The sequence below is a fragment of the Gopherus evgoodei genome, chromosome 1 (genome assembly GCF_007399415.2).
Source record: "Gopherus evgoodei ecotype Sinaloan lineage chromosome 1, rGopEvg1_v1.p, whole genome shotgun sequence".
Lineage (NCBI taxonomy): Eukaryota > Metazoa > Chordata > Testudines > Testudinidae > Gopherus > Gopherus evgoodei.
The window spans coordinates 121,465,407-121,487,945 of NC_044322.1; the positions used below are offsets into that span (position 1 = coordinate 121,465,407).

At 41.0% G+C, this 22,539-nt stretch overlaps 1 protein-coding gene across 4 annotated transcripts in view; it reads left to right on the forward strand.

The window, feature by feature from the left end:
* GABRA5 (gamma-aminobutyric acid type A receptor alpha5 subunit) overlaps positions 1-22,539 on the forward strand; it is a 98,681-nt gene that overhangs the window by 31,016 nt on the left and 45,126 nt on the right. For all 4 annotated transcript variants that reach the window (XM_030571068.1, XM_030571091.1, XM_030571077.1 and 1 more), the window contains exon 6: positions 16,060-16,142. In XM_030571068.1, the coding sequence (XP_030426928.1) occupies positions 16,060-16,142 (83 nt within the window). The remainder of the gene's footprint in view (positions 1-16,059; positions 16,143-22,539) is intronic.

Consider the following 22,539-nt stretch of genomic DNA (forward strand, 5'->3'; position numbering starts at 1 on the left):
AGCATTAAGCCATAAGGTTTAGAGCACTTTGCAGCATATTACACATGTCTGAAATGAGGCACATGTCACACACTTGTCTTCTTGCTATGGCACATCACTTAGCCTCTCCTCTTCATTTGTTAGCCTGGGTTGGCTGGCTCTGCCATAAAGGAAGAACAAGCCATCACCTGGAAAAGGAAATGATTAGGAAAAGCAGAATGTCAGCTGAGAGGAATGGGCATTTTCTTGTTTGCCTAGAGCCAGCCCTCTAGCTGCTGGTATGACATATAGACAGGATTGGCATGTTTCAGATGAAAGGCAGGTATGCAACATGCCGTGCACTTTTCTGACATGCCCCAAAATGTTGCATTCCAATGTCAAATTGCACAAGCAATTTCATTCTATTCACACGTGATACACTACAAAACTTAGCTGAAAATTTTATCCATTTTGCTTATCCTGGAAATCTGAAATTTCAGAGATGATGCTAAACTAATTCTGATATCTCAGTTAATTCATACCCAAGTGATTACCTTTTAAAATTTCAAGAGTGCTTAGGTGAAGATTTGCTTTCTAGTATGATGGGGGAAACTAGTGTCTGGAATTGAAGGGAGTGATTCTCTGTAGGTGAGGCGTTCAAGGTCTCAAACTGATGAGGAAGGATGCTTTTTGTACAAGGTTTGAAGTCTTTAAAAATAATGCTACTCTCCATGGGGGAAGCTTTGTTGGTTCACAGGGGAGTCTTTGTTGTCTTAAGGCCATTCTTTTTGGGAAAGGGTAGTCCCTCCAGTGTCTTTCCCTCTCCAACAGTTCTTCTGACTCATGTGTGATGAGTGCTGGTTTCCATCAGCCTTCTTTGTCTTTGACAGGAGAGCTCAATCACTAGAATGGGCTCCCTAGTCTTTTCATTACCTGAAATTATAACCATCTTCCTAACTGCCAGTAACTTTATCCAAAGGACATGTATGTTTGTGCTGAAAGCCCAGACTCCCAGTGAATTATCTAAGAGGTTGCTATAGCAGAGTCTCTTGCTAGCACCCAGTATAATTAGAGATGGAAAAGTGCACATGAATTGTCTAATTCACAGCCTTTTCCTGTGACCAGCTGTTTCTTTCAGTCTGTTTTCTAGTAACTTGTCTACTCTACTCTAGCAAAAAGTTTCAAGTGATGGGTCTCAAAACATTTTCCTTGGAGATCTCACTTTAAGGAATTTTTTTCTTAATATTCAGCCCAACTTTCCTTTTCTTAATTTCATCCCATTTCTTCAAATTTATACTCCCAACAACCAAGCAAAATAATTCACATTTCTCTTAGATGTTTACACTTCAAAAACATCTAGGTTTTCACTATTGTATCCCTGCTTATTCTTTGCTTCTTAAATCATAGTACTAAGATTTGTTAGACAGATATACAACTATAAGTTCTATTGCACTGCACTCATTAAACTCTCACATATTCACTACACTTAATGTAAAACCTAGGGAGGATTTCCTGGGGGTGCTTTCTTGGTTATTCAGGTCAGGAATCTGGAGCGGATGCCCCTGAGAATATAAGAACATATGAATGGCCATACTGAGTGAGACCAGTGGTCCTCCTAGTCAAGTATCCTGTCTTCCAACAGTGGCCAGTGCCACATGCATCAGAGAGAATAAACAGAACATGACAATTAATGAGCGATCCATCCGCTTGTGTCCAGTCCCAGCTTCTGGTAGTTAGAAGTTTAGGGACACCCAGAGCATAGGCTTTGCATCTTTGACCATCTTGACTAATATCCATTGATGAACCATGAAATTATCTAATTCTTTTTTTAAATTATCTAATTCTTTTACAACATCCACTAGCAATGAGTTCCACAGGTAAAATGGGCATTGTGTGAAGAAATACTTCTTTATATTTGTTTTAAACCTGTCGCCTATTCATTTTATTGGGTGACCTTTGGTTCTTGTGCTATGTGAAGAGGTAAATAGCACTCTCTATTCACTTTCTTCATGCCATTCTTGACTTTACAGGCTTCTCTCATCTTTTTAATCTCTCTCTTTATATGCGGTTCCATACCTGCAATCATTTTTGTTGCACTTCTCTGTACCTTTTCCAATTCTAATATATCTTTTTTTGAGATGGGGTGGCCAGAACTATACAGATATTCAAGGTGTGGGCATATCATGGATTTATAAAGTGACATTATGATATTTTTCTGTCTTATTATCTCTCTCTTTCCTAATGGTTCCTAACATACCATTAGCCTTTTTGACTGCCACTGCACATGGAGCACATGTTTTCATAGAACTACCCACCGTGACTCCGAGATCTCTTCTTGTGTGGTAACTGCTAATTTAGACCCCCATCATTTTGTATGTAGAGTTGGGATTATTTTTTTTCCAATGTGCATTCCAATTTGCATTTATCAAAAATGAATTTCATGTGCCATTTTCTTGCCCAGTCACCCACTTCGGTGGGAACGCTTTGTAACTCTTTGCATTCTGCTTCGGACTTAACTATCTTGAGTAATTTTGTATTATCTGCAAATTTTGCCATCTCACTGTTCACCCTGTTTTCCAGATCATGTATTAATATGTTGAACTGTACAGGTCCCAGTACAGACCCTTGGGGAATTCTGCTATTTATCGCTCCATTGTGCAAACTCACCATTTATTCCTACCTCTTGTTTCCTATCTTTTAACCAATTACTGATCCATGAGAGGACTTCCCCTCTTATTCCATTACTGCTTAGTTTGTTTGAGAGGCTTTGGTGAGGGACCTTGTGAAAGGCTTTCTGAAAGTCCAAGTACACAATATCTACTGGATCTCCCTTGTCCACATGCTTGTTGACTCCCTCAAAAAGAATAGATTGGTGAGTCAAGATTTGCCTTTGCAAAAGCTGTTAATTGATGTGTCTGATTATTCTGTTCTTTAATATAGTTTAATCCAATTTGCCTTGTACTGAAGTTAGGCTTACCAACCTGTAATTGCCCTAATCATCTCTGGAGCCTTTTTTTTTTAAATCACCCTTTTTAATAATTGGGGATAGACACCTATCTCCTAGATCTAGAAGGGACCTTGAAAGGTTATTGAGTCCAGCCAACTGCCTTCACTAGCAGGACAAAGTACTGATTTTTGCCCCAGATCCCTAAGTAGCCCCCTTAAGGGTTGAACTCACAACCCTGAGGTTTAGTAGGCCAATGCTCAAACCACTGAGTTATCCCTCCCCCACATTACATTAGCTATTCTTTAGTCATGTGGCAGAGGCTGATTTAAGTGATGGTTTATGGCTATTAATGTTAAATTGTTTAGCCAAAGTTTATACAGGTGTCTTATTTCTCCATATAATCTGTTCACTGGTTTATGTGCTCTAGTCACCCTTCCTCATCATATTTCCAGGTGCTAGATTTTGGGTCTATGATCTAGCTAGAAGAGGTGGAACTATACATCTTAAAAATCATCATTTGTTCCAGCTGAGGTCAGCATTAATTAAACTCAGAATAATCTCTCTGCATCCAACTATTTCATATATAACATAAATAAATGTATTTCTGTCTAATTTTACTTGCTTTTGTTCAAACACCACTTCTTAGGGTTCTCTGACAATGGAAACATAGAAGACATTTGAATCTGGAATTTCACTCTTAAAAAAGCAGAAGCATGTCAATAGATCTTTCATTAAGTGTGAAGGCTGCCATCAACCTGTTTAAATAAAACCAAATTCTAGAGGTCTACAGAGCTAATGGGAAGTTAGAGTCTGGATTTGAATAGTTAACTCATTATACAAATTAATACACTTTAAGCGAAGTCATTATTTGACCCTTACATCCTTCTTAATCATGTTAATTGCACACATATAGATAGATAGATAGATAGATAATGTATTATAAACTGATTGTTTGAATTTCAGCACTGAAGTCATCAAAAGTTTATAGGAGTTCTGCCAGGGATGCATTTAGCTGTGCATGCTTCTGCCACCTTGGAAGCTCTGACTGTACTAGGAATAGGAGGTAAAATGATGCAGCAAATTGTTTAATGACTGTTCATTGTGCAAGTAACAATCTGAGAGCTATTTAACTGCAGCAGCAAACCCACCCGCTGTGGCACTTCAAGTATCACTCCCAGAGTTGTGCGGGTCAGAAACTTCCTGCGGTTTCAGAAACTAAAAAGCAAGCATCCACAAAATAATGTTCCTGCTTCAAGAAGTTGATCACAAGTCTTTAAAATATCAATAGATAAACAAATACTCTTTCCAAATGAGAGTATATTTCAAATTCCCCTCTGCTGCCTGCCCCGAAATAGTTATTCAGTTCAGTTCCTTCAAGACATTCAGAAGAGTGGTGGATTTGATAACTGGTAGCCAAGGAGGGGGGAACATAAGTGTGAGATAGATAAGATAAGTTTGGTGTAAATAGTTGTTGGTGTAAGGAAGCTAAACTGTAATAGTTTATGTTCTAGAATAGTTACTAGAAACAAATTCAAGGCTGTGTCTATTGGAAACCAGCAAGTCTGATTTTATCAATAATTTTTACATGCTTTTCAGAAGAGGCATAGAAGAACCCGCAGGTCAACCTTATACAAGAGTATAAGGTTACTATAATTTCCATACTGATAATTATTCTTTTTAACATTTATATTAGCATGCCACCAATAGACCTCATTGTGTTCATTGATATTTGAAGACATTTGCTGCCCTGGAGATTACAGTCTAAGTCTGGTGACACATAAAGGTTTGGGAGGATAACGGGTTGATGAAGTTATATATATATAATATGAGATATATTTATTCACACCACCTATCCCAACTGCTCCTCAACCGAGACATAATTAATTGCCTATTTTCTTAAACAAGTCCTGGCAGAGGAGAGATCCGAATGACGGGAGAGTTTAATGGCCTGCAGAGCAGGAGAGGACCAGGACTGCCCAGAGGATTCAGGGGGCCTGGAGCAGGGCTGGGTCTTCAACAGCAATTCGGTGGTGGGTCCTTCCCTCTGAGAGGGACCCACCACTGAACTGCTGCCGAAGAATGAAGCGGTAGTGGTAGAGCAGCCTAAGTGCTGCCAATCGCGGAGTTTTTTTCCCCCGCCACTTGCGGCGCTTGTACTCACTGGGCAGCGCTCCAAGGCTTCGGCAGCACTTCAGCGGCGGGTCCTTCACTCGCTCCAAAGCTCACAAACAGACCAGCTGTTGTTTTATTAGACACTTATAGATTGTATTAGACACTTTCCATATGAAGACTAAACAGACATAAATTAAACTATCTTCAATTACTATTATGTATACAGAAAAGTACTATAATAAAGGCTGCAGAATGAAGGGAATTAGCTGAAAATGGTGCTCTCAGCCTTGACTAGGAAGCTGAAATGGGGCCCCACCAGATAAAGAACCCCACCACCAGCCTAGCAGCTGGGCAATGGAAGAGAGATGCCCACAAAAACTCAAGGTTGCTTGTTTGGTTTTTAGGAACATTTAAGGGACCTATCACTTGTCCCTTCCCTCCTCCTGGTTTCTCACAAACTTTACTGCTGTCCTAGAGCCCCCGTAACTGTCTCCAGACCAGCAGGAGGAGAGCAGTGTTCAGCATATACAAAGGCATTCCATGGTTGGGGAGTTTACTTGCTTGAGGTCCCCACCACAGGGTAGCTATTGCCAAAGCATGGATATGGATTCCCTTTCCCATCCTTTCCACACCAGGCCAACTCAAGTCAGTATTGTGCATAGCTGGTTTAGGAAGCCTAAAGGGAGTATGCATCCATAAATTCAGCATAAACTGGGTTAAGGATTTGGCTCAGTTATGATAAAAATCTCCTTTAATCTGTACTACAGTTCTGAACTGCCTACTGTGCAGAATGAAACTCACAAGAATATCAGTAATTAGAATACTTTTCACTTGTATAGCTCTTTCCATCTGAGGTTTTCAAAGCATTCTATGTAGCCATACAACTATTAATGAATTAGAATCTCAACACTGCCATGAGGTAGGACAGCAGTAGTATTCTGCACAGAAGTTAGGGGCAGAGATAGATATTTGTCCAGAACTCCTGGCTCTCAACCTTGAATTTTAACCACTAGACTATGTTCACTTCCAGTGGGAGTCCAACACATAAAATGAACGCAGATAAGAAGCACAATGGGTGAAATTCCCTATGAACATAGGGCCAGAACAAAGATTATGCACCACTTAAGCCCATCAGGATAGACCTTGCCTTCCTGCTCTTGTCACACACCCAAGACAGAGGTGAATGCCACCCAGTGTGATTCAGGCTGAATAGCTGGGGCATCATGAGTGATGCAGCATAAGAACTACCAGTAATGTTTACATTTCCTCTCCCTTGCCAAGGTCCAGGTTGCAGATAACTCACTCAGTCTCTTAGGCAAGTTTCTGGACTTCATCACCTTAGCATAACTCTTTCAGCCATCTGTATAGTGACTTAAGTGTTTATCCATGCCTTAAGATATCTTTACAGTGTTAAATCACCCACCATCTCCTCTGTGCACAGATTACAGTAACTCCTCACTTAACATTGTCCTGGTTAACATTGTTACATTACTGATCAATTAGAGAACATGCTCATTTAAAGTTGCGGAATGCTCCCTTATAACATTGTCTCCTTTATAAAGTTGCGCAATGCTCCCTTATAACTGCTTTGTCCACTGCTTGCAGAAAGAGCAGCCTCTTGGAGCTAGCTGGTGGGGCCTTGGAACCAAGGTGGACTGGCAGCCCCATATCAGCTCCTGCTATCAGCTCCCCACTCCCCTAAGTTCCCTGTGTGGCAGCTGCCCAGCAGGCTATCAATTGCCGGGCAGCTCAGGTGGCCCTCCCCCCACTGCCCTGTGCTGCTCCTGTCTTCTGCCTTGGAGCTGCTCCCGGGAGTCTCCTGCTTGCTGGGCAGGGGGGGAAGAAGTGTGCTAATGTCAGGGTGTCACCCTCTGCCCTGCTCCTGCCCCCTGCTCCTTTACCCCACCTCCACAGAGCAGGGGGAGGGACATGACAGGGCTCAGGATGGAGAACGCTTGCTGACAGCAGCTGCTGTCTCAAGTTGCTGATCTACTTAAAAAGGCAATGTACTTAGAGTGAGGTCAGCGTACTTAAAGGGGAAATTTGTGTCTCTCTCTCACACACACGGTGTGTGTCTCTGTCTCTCTCTGCCATGCTATCTCCCCTCCCTCCATTGCTGCTGCCTTGTAGAGTGTGCGGCTACATTAATAATGTGTTAACCCTTGAGGGCTCAGCCAAGTGCTAGTTCATCATTTAGCCGTAAGGCGTTCCCTGGGAAATATCCCACCCTCTTCCACCTTCTGACTCCACCACCTCAACCAAGTTTCACAATCATCATTGTGGTGTAAATTGTATGTTTAAAACTTATACTTTTTGTCTGGCAAAAAAAAAAATTTGCTGGAACCTAACTCCCCCTATTTACATTAATTCTTATGGGGAAATTGGATCCGCTTAACATTGTTTCAGTTAAAGTAGCATTTTTCAGGAACATAATTACAATGTTAAGCGAGGAGTTACTGTATATTAAGATTATAAGTACATGCCTAGGAATGAGCAGAGATCTTTAAATATGTTCCAAGAGTTATGCTTGTTTCAAGAACAGTGACTGACATCAGTTAACTTTTGTTGTCCAGCACGTGATGTGGCTTAATAAACCAAATAGTTACACTAATTGAATTGAAGCCGTATTTTATTGTGAAAGTCTCAGAAATAAACTTTGTTTCTTCATCATTTGTTATAAAAGTTTCCCAAGACATAACAGATACTCACCTTATTCATCAGATATCTTTTTAGATCAAGGTTAAGTGGGTACTGCAGTGAATGTAGCAATTTATACATACCACAAAATGGCTTTTGTTGTCATGTTTATCCACAAAAGCATCTAATGAGAGCATATTGTAGATTACTAAATCATATGGATCATTGTACTTGGTGAAAGAAGAGCAGTAGCAGAATCAAGTATCTGTCATGAATATAATAATGAAACAATGTTATTCTATTTTCTTTATTACCTCTCTAATCTTTAGTATTCCCTAGTGGGATTTTCCCCCTCCCTGTGGTTATGAGGAAACAATTTTCCCAGCTGTTCCTTAAAAACAAAATGAAACCCAGTCCACATGCTACAGAGTCCAAACTCAGCACTTTCCTAGGGTTTGGCTTCACTAGTTGAGGGGAGATGAGGAAATCAGTTCTAACATTAATTTTTAAAGTTTAGCTCAAACCTGTTCCCTGACTTTCCTCCTCAAGTTCTTTTCACAGACTGCTCTACCAATACCTAAAATCTGTCCCCTCAGAGCCACACCCATGGCTTTTTTACCTATGTGGTGTAATGAGTGAGCCAGCAAAGTCCATTTGACCCTTTCCAAGCAGGATCAAGAGCTGCAAAAATGGGGGTGAGATTAGTTTCATGCAAACACTGCCAGCCTAGTTTAACAAAGAATGGCAACTGGCCTTAAGGAGGCAGGTTTGAAACCTTGTGCCTGCTACTTTCCAGTTTGGAGGCTGCTGACTGGTAGAAGAGGTTCCTGTCACCATCTGCAGCACCCTCGTACAGGTGGCTGCCTTCCCATACTTGCACCTCTCATGGCTGGCATCTGCAGGTGCCATTCTGGAAGGTATTTTTGAAAGGGCAAGGCAGCAGACACATTCTTTTCAAGGAACCTTCAATTGCTGTTCCCACTTCTTAGCAGCAACGTTAGCTCCCTGCAGAGAGGGTAGCTATTTGACAGCTTTCCTCAACTTCTGGTTGTCTTCTTTTCTCTCTAGCATACTCTGTGGCTCCTCCTCTCCCTTCTCAGTCAACCAGAGATAGGAAGTTGGGAATCTCTTGTAGCCTGACTGCTCCCTATGGCAGTGATGGCTCTCTCAGGGCTTCCTGAACTCCTGGGTCCCAAGCACCTTCTGGAGCCCACTCTGAATGTAGGATGTGGATCTATAGGTCTCAAAGATCTGCCCTTAATTGCTCACTGCATCTGTGACTTGAAAATAGTTCACTCCCAATACAGTGAAAACTGTATAGCTACACAAAAGAATCTGCTGAATTTTAGCAAAGGATTATTGCTTAATTCTCAATGCTCCAAATGTGAATTTTTCTCTCATGACTTTTCCTGACTTCGTGAAATCTTGCAGTTTGAATCACCATGTATGTATTTGTTTTGTTGGAATTTGACATCAATATTACTCCCCCCCCCAAAACTAAGATGGGTTACAGCCTCTGTTTAGTTACTTAATGTTTGTGCAGCACTTTGAACATGTAAAACACCATAAAACTACTAAGAATTACTGGTGGTAATACAACAGCAGCTATTGCTGAAGTTTCTTACACGTACTGGGTGAAATCTTTGCTCCATTGAAGGCATCCTTCCATTCTAAAGGGTTTGGGTTTTTTTCAGTTGCTTACAATTTTGTCAAATTTTCATTTTTTGGACAGAAATATTCCATGTCTGGTCACGGCCCAAGAGTTATTTTTATTTATCAGAAGTTTGAGTAAAAATATTTCAGTGGGCTTTTGAGTACAAATGCAGTAAAAAAACACCCACCCACTGCTCAACGCCACACGCTTGCTCTCGTAATATTTTTTAGAACTTTATTTTTAATAATTTTTGTGCCTCAGCTCAACCAGGGAGAAGTTTGAGTTAAGGACAGTCCCTAGGTCAGACATGTGTTTTGTTGGACTCATTAAAATCCAATTTGAATGGACTGTATTCTAACCGTTTAACAAAACCCTGTTCCATTCATGCACACAAAAGTCCTATTTTTCCTCTCCCTTACCCGTAAACCAGGAGTAACTCCATTGTAGTGAACTATGTATAACTGGTATGTGTAAAAGGATATTCAAGCCCTAACTTTTTACTGAAGATAAAAGTTGTTTAATAATGACCAACCAGTGTTCTACTAGCACTGTGCATGCATGCATATGTGAGCTGAGTGGAATTTCTGCTAGCTGAAGGTATGTGTCTGGAAGGAGACAGGACTTCAGACGCATCCTGCGTCTTTCCAGGTGATGTTTGAAGGTGAAGACCAAATATAAATTTGTCCACCACTTCTGGGTGCGGAACATTGGTGCATTCTACACATTCCTGTCATCTTCTGTCCCTGCCCTATTTGCAATGTGTTTCCAGAAGCAAGTGTGGGTGTATCCCCACCAACTTCTCTACAGAATTGACACAGATGGCTGCCATGCTGCTTTCTGTAGAAACAAATTGTTTTGAGTTACAAGTGCGTTTTGTGAGCCAAACTTTTTTAGACCCTCATATTTTTAGTTAAGAGCTAATATTTGAGGGCACCAGGACAATGCAAAACAATATGGTGAAAATGTATGATATTTAAAGCCATTGCACATCCATATTGCCTAGCCCTATTATGCACCAATAATATGTTGTAATGAATGGTATAAAATACTCAGTAAAGGATAAGGATTTTGTAACAGGTTGTTATGAAATCATTTATTAAGCATTTTAAAATTTAAAATGTACTAGCTATGCAATGTTATGAATAACACATCTGAAAATAAATTATTGACATATTTCCATGTATTGTTTAGGGACACTCTGGCACAGAACTTTTATACAAATGCACAGGAGAAGGTGCACAGCACCTCACACTGCATGTGAGTGTCAGGGATGGTTACAGTCCCTGGGTACAGAGGTTTCTTCCTTCCTTGTACCCTTAGAGGTCCACATACTCCTCAAGAGAGGAGATGAGACTATGGCCCTAATGGTGCCTTCCACCACTCAAACATTAGGGATAGCAGATTGCACCATGCACTACTCTAAAAGATAGAGCAGTTTGCGCACTGCCTGCTAGGATAAGGAAGCTTGGTGAGGGATTATGCCTGGCCCTGGGGCCGTGCAGCTCCACATAACCCCAATGTAAGGCTATGCCCTAAAGGCACAATCAAACCCTTCGAAATTATATATTAATGTCACCTTTTCATTTAAAGAGATTTGGAGGATTTTAATTCCAATCAACTTCATTGAGTGACTGGTGTTTTCCTCTGAAACTGAAGGAAAGTACACATCCAGCAGCACTGATTTGACACAGAAACCATTAGTAGCAGGAACTGGAGAAGTTCTATGCACTGGGCATTCAGGGCTCTACCCTGCAAGCTGCTGAGCGTCCTGGCCCTAACAGTGCTTTGTGGGTGCAGGGAGAGCGTGCTCAACACCTTATAGGATCCAGGCCTCAAGCAGTTATTTTAAGGCCAGCACAAGAAGTCAGTTTCTAACACAAAATTCTCTTGCAGTTTCACTAAGTGGTGCCCACGTTCTAATACCATACATGGATGTCCTTCCTTAAAAATATAGATGTGTAGGGGTCTTGTCATCTCTTTTTTTATTTAATGTAAATATTATTTTAGAGGAGAGGTAACATGTGCCATCGGATATGACATTGTGCTTGAAGTTCAGGGATCTGAGTCTATTCCCAGCTCTACCACTGATCCCTGTTGTTTGATAATGGATGAGTCATTGGCACCCTGTGCCTCAGTTTCCCTATCTGTAGACTTGGCAAAATTTGATTTTTTTAAAATACATTTGACAGAGATCAGTTTATTTTGAAGCATTTATTTTCCAATATTTAATTGATTTAAAATTTCACAGTTGTGGGAAATTATGGTGGGTTGTCACAAAACGTATGGGCGGGTGGAGGGAAGAAAATAATTAATGATCGTGGATGTTGCGATTCAAAAAGTTGAAGTTTGATAACTGTTAAAAACACAAATTGTCAACAACATATCAAAATGTACAAAGTAAATGTCCTTAAATCAACCTCTCATAAGTTCTCAAGAAACATTTTTCTTACTATCTGAAAATTTCAATGGAAATATTTGTCAGTTTGTGTGTGTAGAGTGAAATCCGCATCTACTGATAAAAATCTAATCCTTCCAAGCCTAGCTAGCTCTAAAATGGAAATAATGATACCTACCATCCTTTGAGCTTTATAGATGAAAAGTATGCTAAATAAAAAGACAGATGGGGAACTGAAATAAGGAGATCAGGTATATTACAACATATGGAGTAAGGTGCTGTCTTATGAACACATCAAAGAAATTTCATCTGTGGAAGTACTTGCTTGACATAGAGAACAAAACATGTGGAAGGGAGGCCACTTATATTGTTATCCCTCCTTGTTGCTTGTTATTTTGAATGACTTTTTAAAAGGAAGAGAGAGAGAGAAGTATTGGACTGAAGTCTGGATACAACTACTGCCAAGACTGATGTCCTAGCAGCCAACCTCTGCATATATTAATGTCTCCTCTTTTATAGCTATTTGGCTAGATCCACTCCTGCTGGTGCAGCAGATTGAAGTTGTAACCAACTGGGATTTACCCTTGGAGAAAGGCTGGCAGTGTTTGCATCTCTCTCCTTCTCTGAGGTAGCCACTAGGCTCAGGAGAGATCTAATTCTAGGCTGCATGGAAGGTGAAGCAAGACAAAGGTTAGGTGAGTCAGCAAGTCTGGACTGTGCCAGACAGCTCTGGATCCCTTGTAAGTTGAGAGTGTGGCAGGCAACTTTCCCACTACAGTTCCTCCCGCCTTGTAGACTTTAGGTCACTGAAACCAATACATTTGGGTTAAATGTATGGAATTTGCCAAAACACAGGACTGACTACAGCTCACTCTGTAGATAATTACAGTTACAATTACAGACCCAGACAGAGAGGTTTATTAGAAACAGAGTGAAGATATGGGTCTGACCACTTATCAGGAGGACACATTTTATTGCCCATGGGGATGTGGTATGTTCTGTTGCTATGGGTGCATGATTCTCCTTGGAGATAATAATGGTTCTGTGTGTGATGGTTATAGAATTACAATTGCAGAACAGGTGGGGAGAAAATGCTTTTGTTGAAACTCACTCAGTACAACATCTAGCGTGACCCAGAGCCTGCAGAGCCTATAGGGCTTCTGGAGTCTTGCATAGAAGCTATCTGGGATCTAACTGTAAAGAGATGAAAGAGAAAGAGGAAGGAGAGTTACCAAGAGAAGAAAGTCAATTTATTGGACGTTTGAGTCTAAAACTTGTGAGTATGGGAAAACTGGGGTCCTTTTTATACATGTCCCACTCCCACAAAGTACATCCATGCTTAGTGTTCAAAATGTGCTTAAACATTTTGCTGGATTGGGTTGATAGCTGTTGAAAGTAGATATACCCTCAAAGCCATGTTACTTTCTCCTCTATTTTATTTTCTGGGTTTTGAGGGTTTTTTTAACTTCCTTGCCTCAGGGCAGATGACTCAAACCTCACCTATTGCTCTTTCTACATCTTAGACGCAGCATTTCCTGTCTGTGATTGGGAAACAGTGTATCATTTCTATCAAGCTGGATTTTCTCTCTCGCTTTACTGCTGTTGTTACCTTTCCATCTGTATTATGTACAGGGCCCGACCAAATTTGTGGTCCATTTTGGTGAATTTCATGGTCATAGGATTTTAAAAATCATAAATTTCATGATTTCAACTATTTAAATTTGAAATTTCGCAGTGTTGTAATTGTAGGGGTCCTGAGCCAAAAAGGAGTTGTGAGGGAGTCACAAGGTCATTGTAGGCAGGGTTGTGGTACTGCTACCCTTACTCCTGTGCTGATTCTGGTGGCGATGCTGCCTTCAGAGTGTCTGGGAATGGTGGCTGCTGACTGGGAACCTAGCTCTGAGGGCAGAACCGCTGCCAGCAGCAGCGCAGAATTAAGGATGACATGGCATGGTATTGTCACCCTTATTTCTGTGCTGCTGCCTGCAGAGCTGGGCCCTCAGTCAGCAGCCACCACTCTTTGGCCATCCAGCTTTGCCGGCAACAGCACAGAAGTAAGGGTGGCATGGTGTGGTATTGCCACCCTTATATCTGTGCTGCTGCTGGCAGGACGCTGCCATCAGAGCTGGGTGCCCTGCTAACAGCTGGTGCTCTCCAGCTGCCCAGATCTGAAGGCAGCACTGAAGTAAGGTTGGCAATACCAAAACCCCCATAAAATAACTTTGTGAGCCACTGCAACTTCCATTTGAATCCCGACCCCCAATTTGAGAAACTCTGGTCTCCCTCGTGAAATCTGTATAGTATAGGGTAAAAACACACAAAAGTCCAGATTTCACAGGGCAGACCAGAGATCATGGTCTGTGACATGTTTTTTGTGGCCATGAATTTGGTAGGGCCCTAATTATGTGTCCCCACTGTTTTCCATCCTCTTTTCTTCCCCTTGCACACCTGTTCCTCTTCTCTGCCACATTAGCATTCTCCACATCCTGCACTGTCTCAGTCCTCTCACAGTACCAATGCAATGGATGGGTCAGAGAGTGTTAATCTTCTTTTATCCTAATCCCCTTGATCTCTCCACCTCCAAAAAGCTGTTGCAGGAACTACAGCTCTAGAACTTTCAGGCAGTGGTACATAGGATAGTAGTGTGATTGTTTTCCCCAAAACTATTGTCAAACAGTCAGATATATGGACCACTCTGGTAATGCACTAGTGCAGGGGTAGGCAGTCTATGGCACGTGTGTCGAAGGCGGCAGGTGAGCTGATTTTCAGTGGCATTCACACTGCCCGGGTCCTGGCCACGTCCGGGGGGGGTTCTGTATTTTAATTTAATTTTAAATGAAGCTTCTTAAACATTTAAAAAACCTTATTTACTTTACATACAACAATAGTTTAGTTATATATTATAGATTTATAGAAAGAGACTTTCAAAAAACTTTAAAATGTATTACTAGCACACAAAACCTTCAATTAGAGTAAATGAAGACTCGGCACACCACTTCTGAAAGGTTGCTGACCCCTGCACTAGTGTATTGTATTAAAGGGGGCTGGCTGAACAAAAGGCCATGTGTATGATTTTGTGAAGGCTAAAACTATAACAAGGTTAAAAAAAGAACTAGATAAATTCATGGAGGATAGGTCCATCAATGGCTATTATCCAAGGTGATCACAGATACACCCAGATGCTCTGAGTGTTGCTAGCCTCTGTTTGCCAGAAGCTGGGACTGGATGACACAGAATGGATCACTTGATGATCCCCTGTTCTGCTCAATCTCTCTGAAGCGTCTGACACCCGCCACTGTGAGAAGACAGGATATGGGGCAAGATGGACCATTGGTCTGACCCAGTATGGGCATTCTTATCACTGCAGTACTTTATTCTCCCTGTGGAGAGAAGGCTATGTATCCAGAATATGCACTTCAGCATGATAATATGAAGCATTTAGTGTATAGTCAGGCGGTGTGGCTGCATGAACATGTTTTCATGACAGGAAAATGTACTTTTGTATTTCAGGGAGCTATTTGTGCAGCCACAGATTTGTTCTAAGGAAAGAGGTTCCTCACTGAGCTACCAGAGCTGCTTCTCCACAGACTTCAGCAGGGTACAGAGATAAAAACATTGTGCCTCAGACCTTCAGAATCAGAAAATGGAATGTCTGCATCACAGTCTTGAGTTTTATTCCAAAGTAGGAGAGCATGTGGACATTCCTAATATGAAGCAAAGAACTGAATCCTGCTACTCTTACCCATATTATTAAATACTTCTGTTCTGGTAGCTTTTAAAGGTCCCAGTCAGGATTGGGTGCTGTACAGCACAGATTGGGTGCTGTACAAACATTGAAAAGAGACAGTTCTTACCTTGAAGGATTTACAATGGGGGTTGGCCATAAATTTAATATCAAAACTGGTTTTCAGTGGAATTCTAGGTTTTTGCTTTAACTTGGTGAAAAATTGAAATTTTCCTCAGAAACCAAATATCCAAAACCCCAGATATTTTGATTTGGCTATGCTGTTGCAGTGCCTCCTGGGAGTTGTCTTTTAGCTGCAATTTAAAGACACAAACAGACCAAGGACATGGGCTACAACATACTTGTTCTCTCACATGCAAATAGTACCAGTGATTTCATTGGGATTACTTACATAGATAAAGACTGCTCATCTGAATAAAAGTTAAAAGATCAAGCCCATGTCACAAGCACTTATCCATATTGAATATCACATCCCATGTAACCAGAGAATTGCTCTGATTTCACAGAAGTCCTCGTGTAAAGTATGTTTATGTCAGCACTCAGATACCATAGTGAAGGGCCTGCATAGGGCTGAGTAAAATGAAGATTTTGTTTTTTTTTTCTTCTCACAGATTGACCATTTCTGCTGAATGCCCCATGCAGCTCGAAGACTTCCCCATGGATGCACATGCTTGCCCACTAAAATTTGGAAGCTGTAAGTTCTTGTCACAATTAAGAATGTTGAATATAGTTTTGATTTGGCTTGTCATTTTCAGTCAGTACAGTTTATGTGCATCTTTCATTAGATATGACTGATCTGATCCCACTCAATCTTCCCCCTGAGCTCTTAATTTCCAATAGATGGCAAACTATGTGTAGCACTGCTACTTTCCAGACCATGTATCCCTCTTGGCAACCTGTGTGTCACAAGGATGTCAGGTAGTGGGGGTATTTAACAATGCCTATTCAGTACTAGATGCAACCAAATCACTTTTTTAATAATTGAGGTTTTTACATGTATGGAAAAGTGGAACTTTCCCTAGTGTTAACTGTGCTCTTAATGTATTTACAAATGTACTATTGGTCATGTTCTATTGACTACAAATATACAGTACAGATATCTAGAGGTTAGCAAAACAGGAAAATCTGCCCATCTTGTCTTTGATAATTTTACTCCTATATCTTATTACATGAACCTGCGTATATACACATACAAACATTATATATACACGCACACTACTGTTTGTATATACAGACACGTACATTATTCTCTAAATTGTATGTTGAAGTGCTGATTTTTCTTGATACCCTGAATCTGTAATCCACCATAATGCTGTCCTGCCAGCAGCTTACTTTAAAAATAACCTTAAGGGATTGTATGGCTATATTTAAATACAAAGCCCTTAATTAAAGTACAGACTAGGCTACTAGAGTAGACATCTTTTATTTCAGCAATCAAAATGCAAATTCCAGGTGGAACGAAAGTCTCCCAAGGCTTTTGAAGTTACCCATCAGGGATTTTAACAAGTCTCTGGAACAAGTTAACTCTTCCCTCATAACTCCCTCCCCCATATCTTTTTTTTCTAAACATCCTGTCAATGTAAATTCTCTAATCCTACCAAGATTAATCTTTGCTTTTATCTGCTGTATGTGTGCTGGTTTAATATTGGTTTTGCATTGTCTTCTTGTGATCATGTTGATAACAAATAAAAACACTATGTATAGTCATGATTACCAAACTCAGTCACTTGATTTCCCTTCCCTTGAAGTGCAAAAAAGACTCACCTTCATCTGTGTAGATCCAAATATTTCTTACAGGGTCACTATAGGTTCAAGTGCATCAGTTGAGTGCAATGATGTTAACCTATGACAATATAATTTGAAGTCCTGTCACTCACTTGCATTACAAGATCCTAACTTAAAGGTTTAAGAGCAGACTATCGATTTTACTCCAAACTCATAAAATGTGATATGTGCATTCACATGAAAATATGATTTGTGTGAGAGAAGCTAATTACATGCTGCAATACAAATTTAAAAAAAAATTCCACCCTCTAAGTTATTCCCAGCATCATGGTATCTGAACACCCCACAATCTTTCATGTATTTATCCTCACAATGTTCCTGTGAGGTAGGGAAGTGCTATTATCCCCATTGTACAGATGGGGAACTGAGACATAGAATGTCAAAGTGACTTACCCAAGATAATGGAGGAAATTTGTGATAAAGCAGGGAATTGAACCTACATTTCTCAACTCTTAAACTAGTACTATTAAAGGTTTTAGATGTTTGCTAATGTTCTTTGATATAGTGACAGCTATGGCTTTTAAAGTGAAACCTGGTTAGCTATTAGTTCATAATGTAGAAGTAGCCATTGGGTAGATTTAAGGGCCTTACTGAATTTACAGTAAAGAATCCTTATGTGCATGCTGCAGAGTGTGAGAAGTACCTTTATACTGTAACAAGTATTTAGTTTAGCAGAGGCTCCAATTCAACAAAGCATTTAAGCATATACGTAAAGATAAGCATGTGCTTAAGTGCTTTGCCAAAGGAGGTCCAATATGATTCAATTTACTTCCCCTCTTTCCCCTCTCCCTCACCTTGATAGAGGTTCAAAAATGTAAATAAACCCATAAGAAGGCAGAACAAAAAATTATGCCACTGGTTTGAGTAAAGCCCACAAAACATTTAGAAATAAGTTTTTAAAAATGCACTTGGAGGTTGTACTTATCTAAATGTAAAGTTATACGTCAGATGTGCCAAGAAGTGCTGGGGGGGCCGGGGGAGGAAGGGCTTTTGGCACACAAATAATTTTAAGCTTATAAAGAAAAATAAAGGTGACGTTATTTATTACTTTTGTGCCAAAGGCCCCTCTAACTCGTACCACTTGACACATTTAATTTGTTCTCTGCAAGTCATCTTCAATATGTCCCACTGTGTCTAGGCATTGAATCATTTGGTGTGTGACACAGCTCACTGTTTGGACACCCCTGCAATTCCTAGATATATAGGGGCACATTATGGGAAGCCTTCTAGCATTCTGAATATCTTTATTGTAGATGAAACACCACCCAGGAGCTTGTGAGAGCTGTGTTGTGATTTAATATGCAAGTGCTTGGAGAAGGGGCATCCAACAGATCAGGCTTTACTGGGTTGGAGTAGTTGTGTTTTCAAGAAACCAAATATTGTTACCAGTGATAGTAAGACAGGTCTGTATTAAGTTATCCTCTTCAAGACTGCTTTACACTTCCACAGAGGCCACAAGGATTTCTTGCTGAGCCTGCTATAAGCAATATACACCTAGTCTGTTTTCCTCTCCATCTTTCTCTTAAAGACATTTTTAAATGGCCCTCCAGGAGAAGAGGAGCTGGGAATATAATGGAAGTAAATTTTAAACACCTGAACAGTAGTGTAGATTGAGGAGCTGGGGAAAGAAAGAGTGAATGCTTACTAGTCAGAGGGCAGACAGAGCAGCAGGAAAGCAAAATGAAAGAGTAATCACGTGGGCAGATGAGCAGGAGAGTCGATTCTGAGAAGCAATTCATAGGTAATCAGGGTGAGCAGGAGATTATTGCTTTCCTGGTTGCATGTATGTACATTGCACTGTTGAAATTCTGCAAGGAAAAGTGTGAAATGTGGCATGACATTTCCTTCAATATTAAAAAAACCCTCTGTTACTGACAAAAAGAAATCTTGCTGTTTTATTTCCCACGTGGTTGGTTTATAGTTAGGTTTGAATCATGGAATGACAGAACCATAGGGTTAGAAGGGACCACAAGGTTCATCTAGTCTAACCCCCTGACAAGATGCAGGATTTTTTTACCTAAGACAGATGGCTAAAGTTAGATTCTACAAGACCTTAGGATCAGAAGTTAAAGAGGAAGGATAGTGCAGTAGTTAGTGTATCACCTGGAGTCCAGTCTTTGCTCTGCTACAAACTTCCTGTGGGACCAAGTCACTTAGCCTTTCTGTGCCTGAGTTCACATCTGCAGAACAGGGATGAATGTACTTCCCTACCTGAGAGGTGTGTTGTGAGGACAACTATAGATTGCTAGGCTCTGAGAGGCTACAGTTATGGAGTAATATAAGTACCCTAAGTGGATGGAAGCTCGCTCTGTAGCAACAAAATAATTTGCAGGAGTAATTCAAAGTAAGGGATGGTTGGAGAGTATGGGGGAAAGGAGTAATGTTACATAATGAGCACCACAAGTGTTAGGAACCTAGTACCTTCCTGGATAAGTCCCATTTTTAGGTACTTCTGCAACCCACAAAATTCCTGCTCAGCTGCCACCAAAACCTGTAGGCACCTAAACTAACTCGGCACCTAAGTTTTTGTCTCTGGACATGTATGCTGCAGCCTCACTGTAGGCACCCAGATACCTGTGATTTGTTTCCTAAGCCCCAGCACAATTGAAACCAGGAAAGATAAACTTTCATCCACCTAACTCACTTGTGGGGCCTGACCTGGTCGGCATTCTCAGTCTGGCTACTGGACCAAGCTCCTCAGGTGAGTTCACACAAAATGGCCTGGGAAGGAGACTCGCCTTGTAACCTTTAGCCTAGTGGTTAGAGCACTCACCTGGGCTCTGGGAACCCCCCACTTCAATTCCCCATCTGCCTGAGGGGAGAAGGGATTTCAACAAGGATCAGCCACCTCTCAGATGAGTGCCCTAAACAGTGGGCTGCAGAGTCACTCCCACTGCCCTCACTTTATATTTAATACTGAAGTCATCACCACTTTAATTATTTGGGCCAGTGAAAGAGTTAGAATGATTCTATAGCCTAGTGGTTAGGGTGCTCACCTAGAAGGGAGCTGATACTTGTTCCCCTCTCAGGCAGAGAAGGGATTTGAAGAACCAAGGGCCTCCCACATCTTGAGCAAGTACTTTCTCCACCAGAGTATAAGGAAGGTCCTGATCCTCTTCCCCCCAGGTTTTCTTTCAGCCACCCCCCCCCAAGACCACGGAACCCTTATTTTCCCCTAGTTTGCAAATGGCATGCGGAGATAGCCACCTAACTCCAAGCTGCAGGAATGTGCCTATCTCTGTGAGAAGGGCAGGGCTTAGCATATTCCCCATCTCATTGGCCTCTCTCATTGCTTGCTTAGTTGGCTATCCGCCTAGCATGCTGGTGCTGGCTTTTGTAGATCACCTTCTAAGGTACCTGTCTATTCCCATTCATTGTACAGGGAGTTAAGGTGCCTATCTCAGCCTCTGTGGACCAGAGCGTTGTTCCTGTGATTTTCTAGGTACTTTTAAATTGAGTGCAGCAATGCTCAGCATCACAGTGCTTAAGCCCCTTCACAGATGAGGGCTCACCAACTTAGTTACCTGCAAGAGAGTCAAAAATACCAGAGTTCAAGTAATACCCTTTAGTACGTGAATACTCATAGTCTCCTTGGGCCACATCTCCATATTAAAAGTAAGGATGTTTATGAACCATGTGGTAGCAACCTCATTAAAAAAAGAAAAAGGAGACTGAGGATAAATCTGGGTATGCAGTCTCTAGAGGCCAAGTCCTGGGCTGCTGTAAACAGACTCAGCTCCATTTAAATCAGTGGAACCACACCAGTTGATACTAGCAAGGAATTTGGCCCTAGCTGTGCACTCTTATATTAAAACTGTTATATTATGGGAAACAGCTAATCCCTTCCATGGGCGAGTTCAAAGTATGACTTCCATTACAGGCTTGGTACTGACCCCTCACTCCCTAAATTTGCCAAAGCAAAACTGATCCACACTGAAGTTTCACAGGCCTGAGTATAAAAAAAAAAATGTAGGTAAATCAAGCAAGGCCCCAAAGCTGGAAGCTGTATTTATACCTTGTTTGCTGACTGGCCTTGGTAGTACTTTGCAAGAGGAGTTCAGCTGGGGCTCCCAACACCCATAATTGACTTTCCTCAAGGTCACACAGCAAATGAATGTCAGAATGCAGATTAGAATCCACTGCTTTGGTCAGAAAGACAGATGTCTAATCCACAGACCACAGGACCCCCTGCCCAGACAACTGACTTAACTCTTACAATCTCATTTTAATCATGGTGTTAATTATATTCTTTTAATTTTGGTCACAGGATTGCCCTGAAGATGAAGTAGTTAATGTTTGTGAGTTAATGTTTGCCAGTGTTTTGACAGTATGAAATGCTGCATTATGGAGTGGTAGGAGTCTAGTTAATGTTGTGTGATTATCTGGTTAAACCAGTTTTCTGTTTGTACTATCTCCATAGTTTTGCATGCATTTGCACACCCATACCAATTAACTTCCCCCACCAAGCTATTCCAAGCAACTTGAACTTTTGCCCAGTGTTGTCTAATGGATTGGCTAATGATATGAATCTAGTCACTTGCCCTCAGAACCATTCTAATACTAGTAACACTTAATAAAGATTCTCTTTTAGCTCATGGTTTGTGCCTTGGGAACTAAAGAGTCAAGATTCTATCACTACTGGGTATTCATTGGCCATAGAGGTGCAGCTGATGGGCTCACTGTAGAGATGCTCTTGCAGAAGGGGGTTATATCCTTTTACTTTTTCCTAAGTTGTTTAATTTATTGGTGCCTGCCCATGATTTATTGCAGAGGGATGAAGTCTCCCTAATACTCTTGATCCTGTTCTAAGTTCCATGCTCCTAGGCTCTTTGCCTACCCATCATATTCTCAAGTCCTGTTTCAAGGATTTCTAGGCATCTCTTGCTGTCTCTCCTTGACACTGCTGTTCCATCTGCATGAGTTATGTAACTTAGGAGGTGCGGCATTGACTTGTTTATTTCTTGGACTGTTAAAAATATCAGGCATTCTATTCAACAAGCTAGTGCCTTTTTTTTCAAGTCTCTATGATGCTTTCAATCTGGTATTGTGCACATTTTATTGAGTTGCAGAAAGGCAAACCTTAGATCATTTCTATGAAGGCCAGAATTGCTTTTTGTAGTATGATGCCCATTACACTGCTAAAGGGCAAGTATTACTGACTGCCATTTGCAAAGGGAGTTGAGCCCAATCAGCACTGAAAAAGCTTTGAGAAGGAGGCCTCTTCCCTCAGTATTTAATGATCTAGGTAATATACTGTCAATTTCATTGTCACAGTAATCAGTCTTTGTTGTAGGGAAGGAATGTTA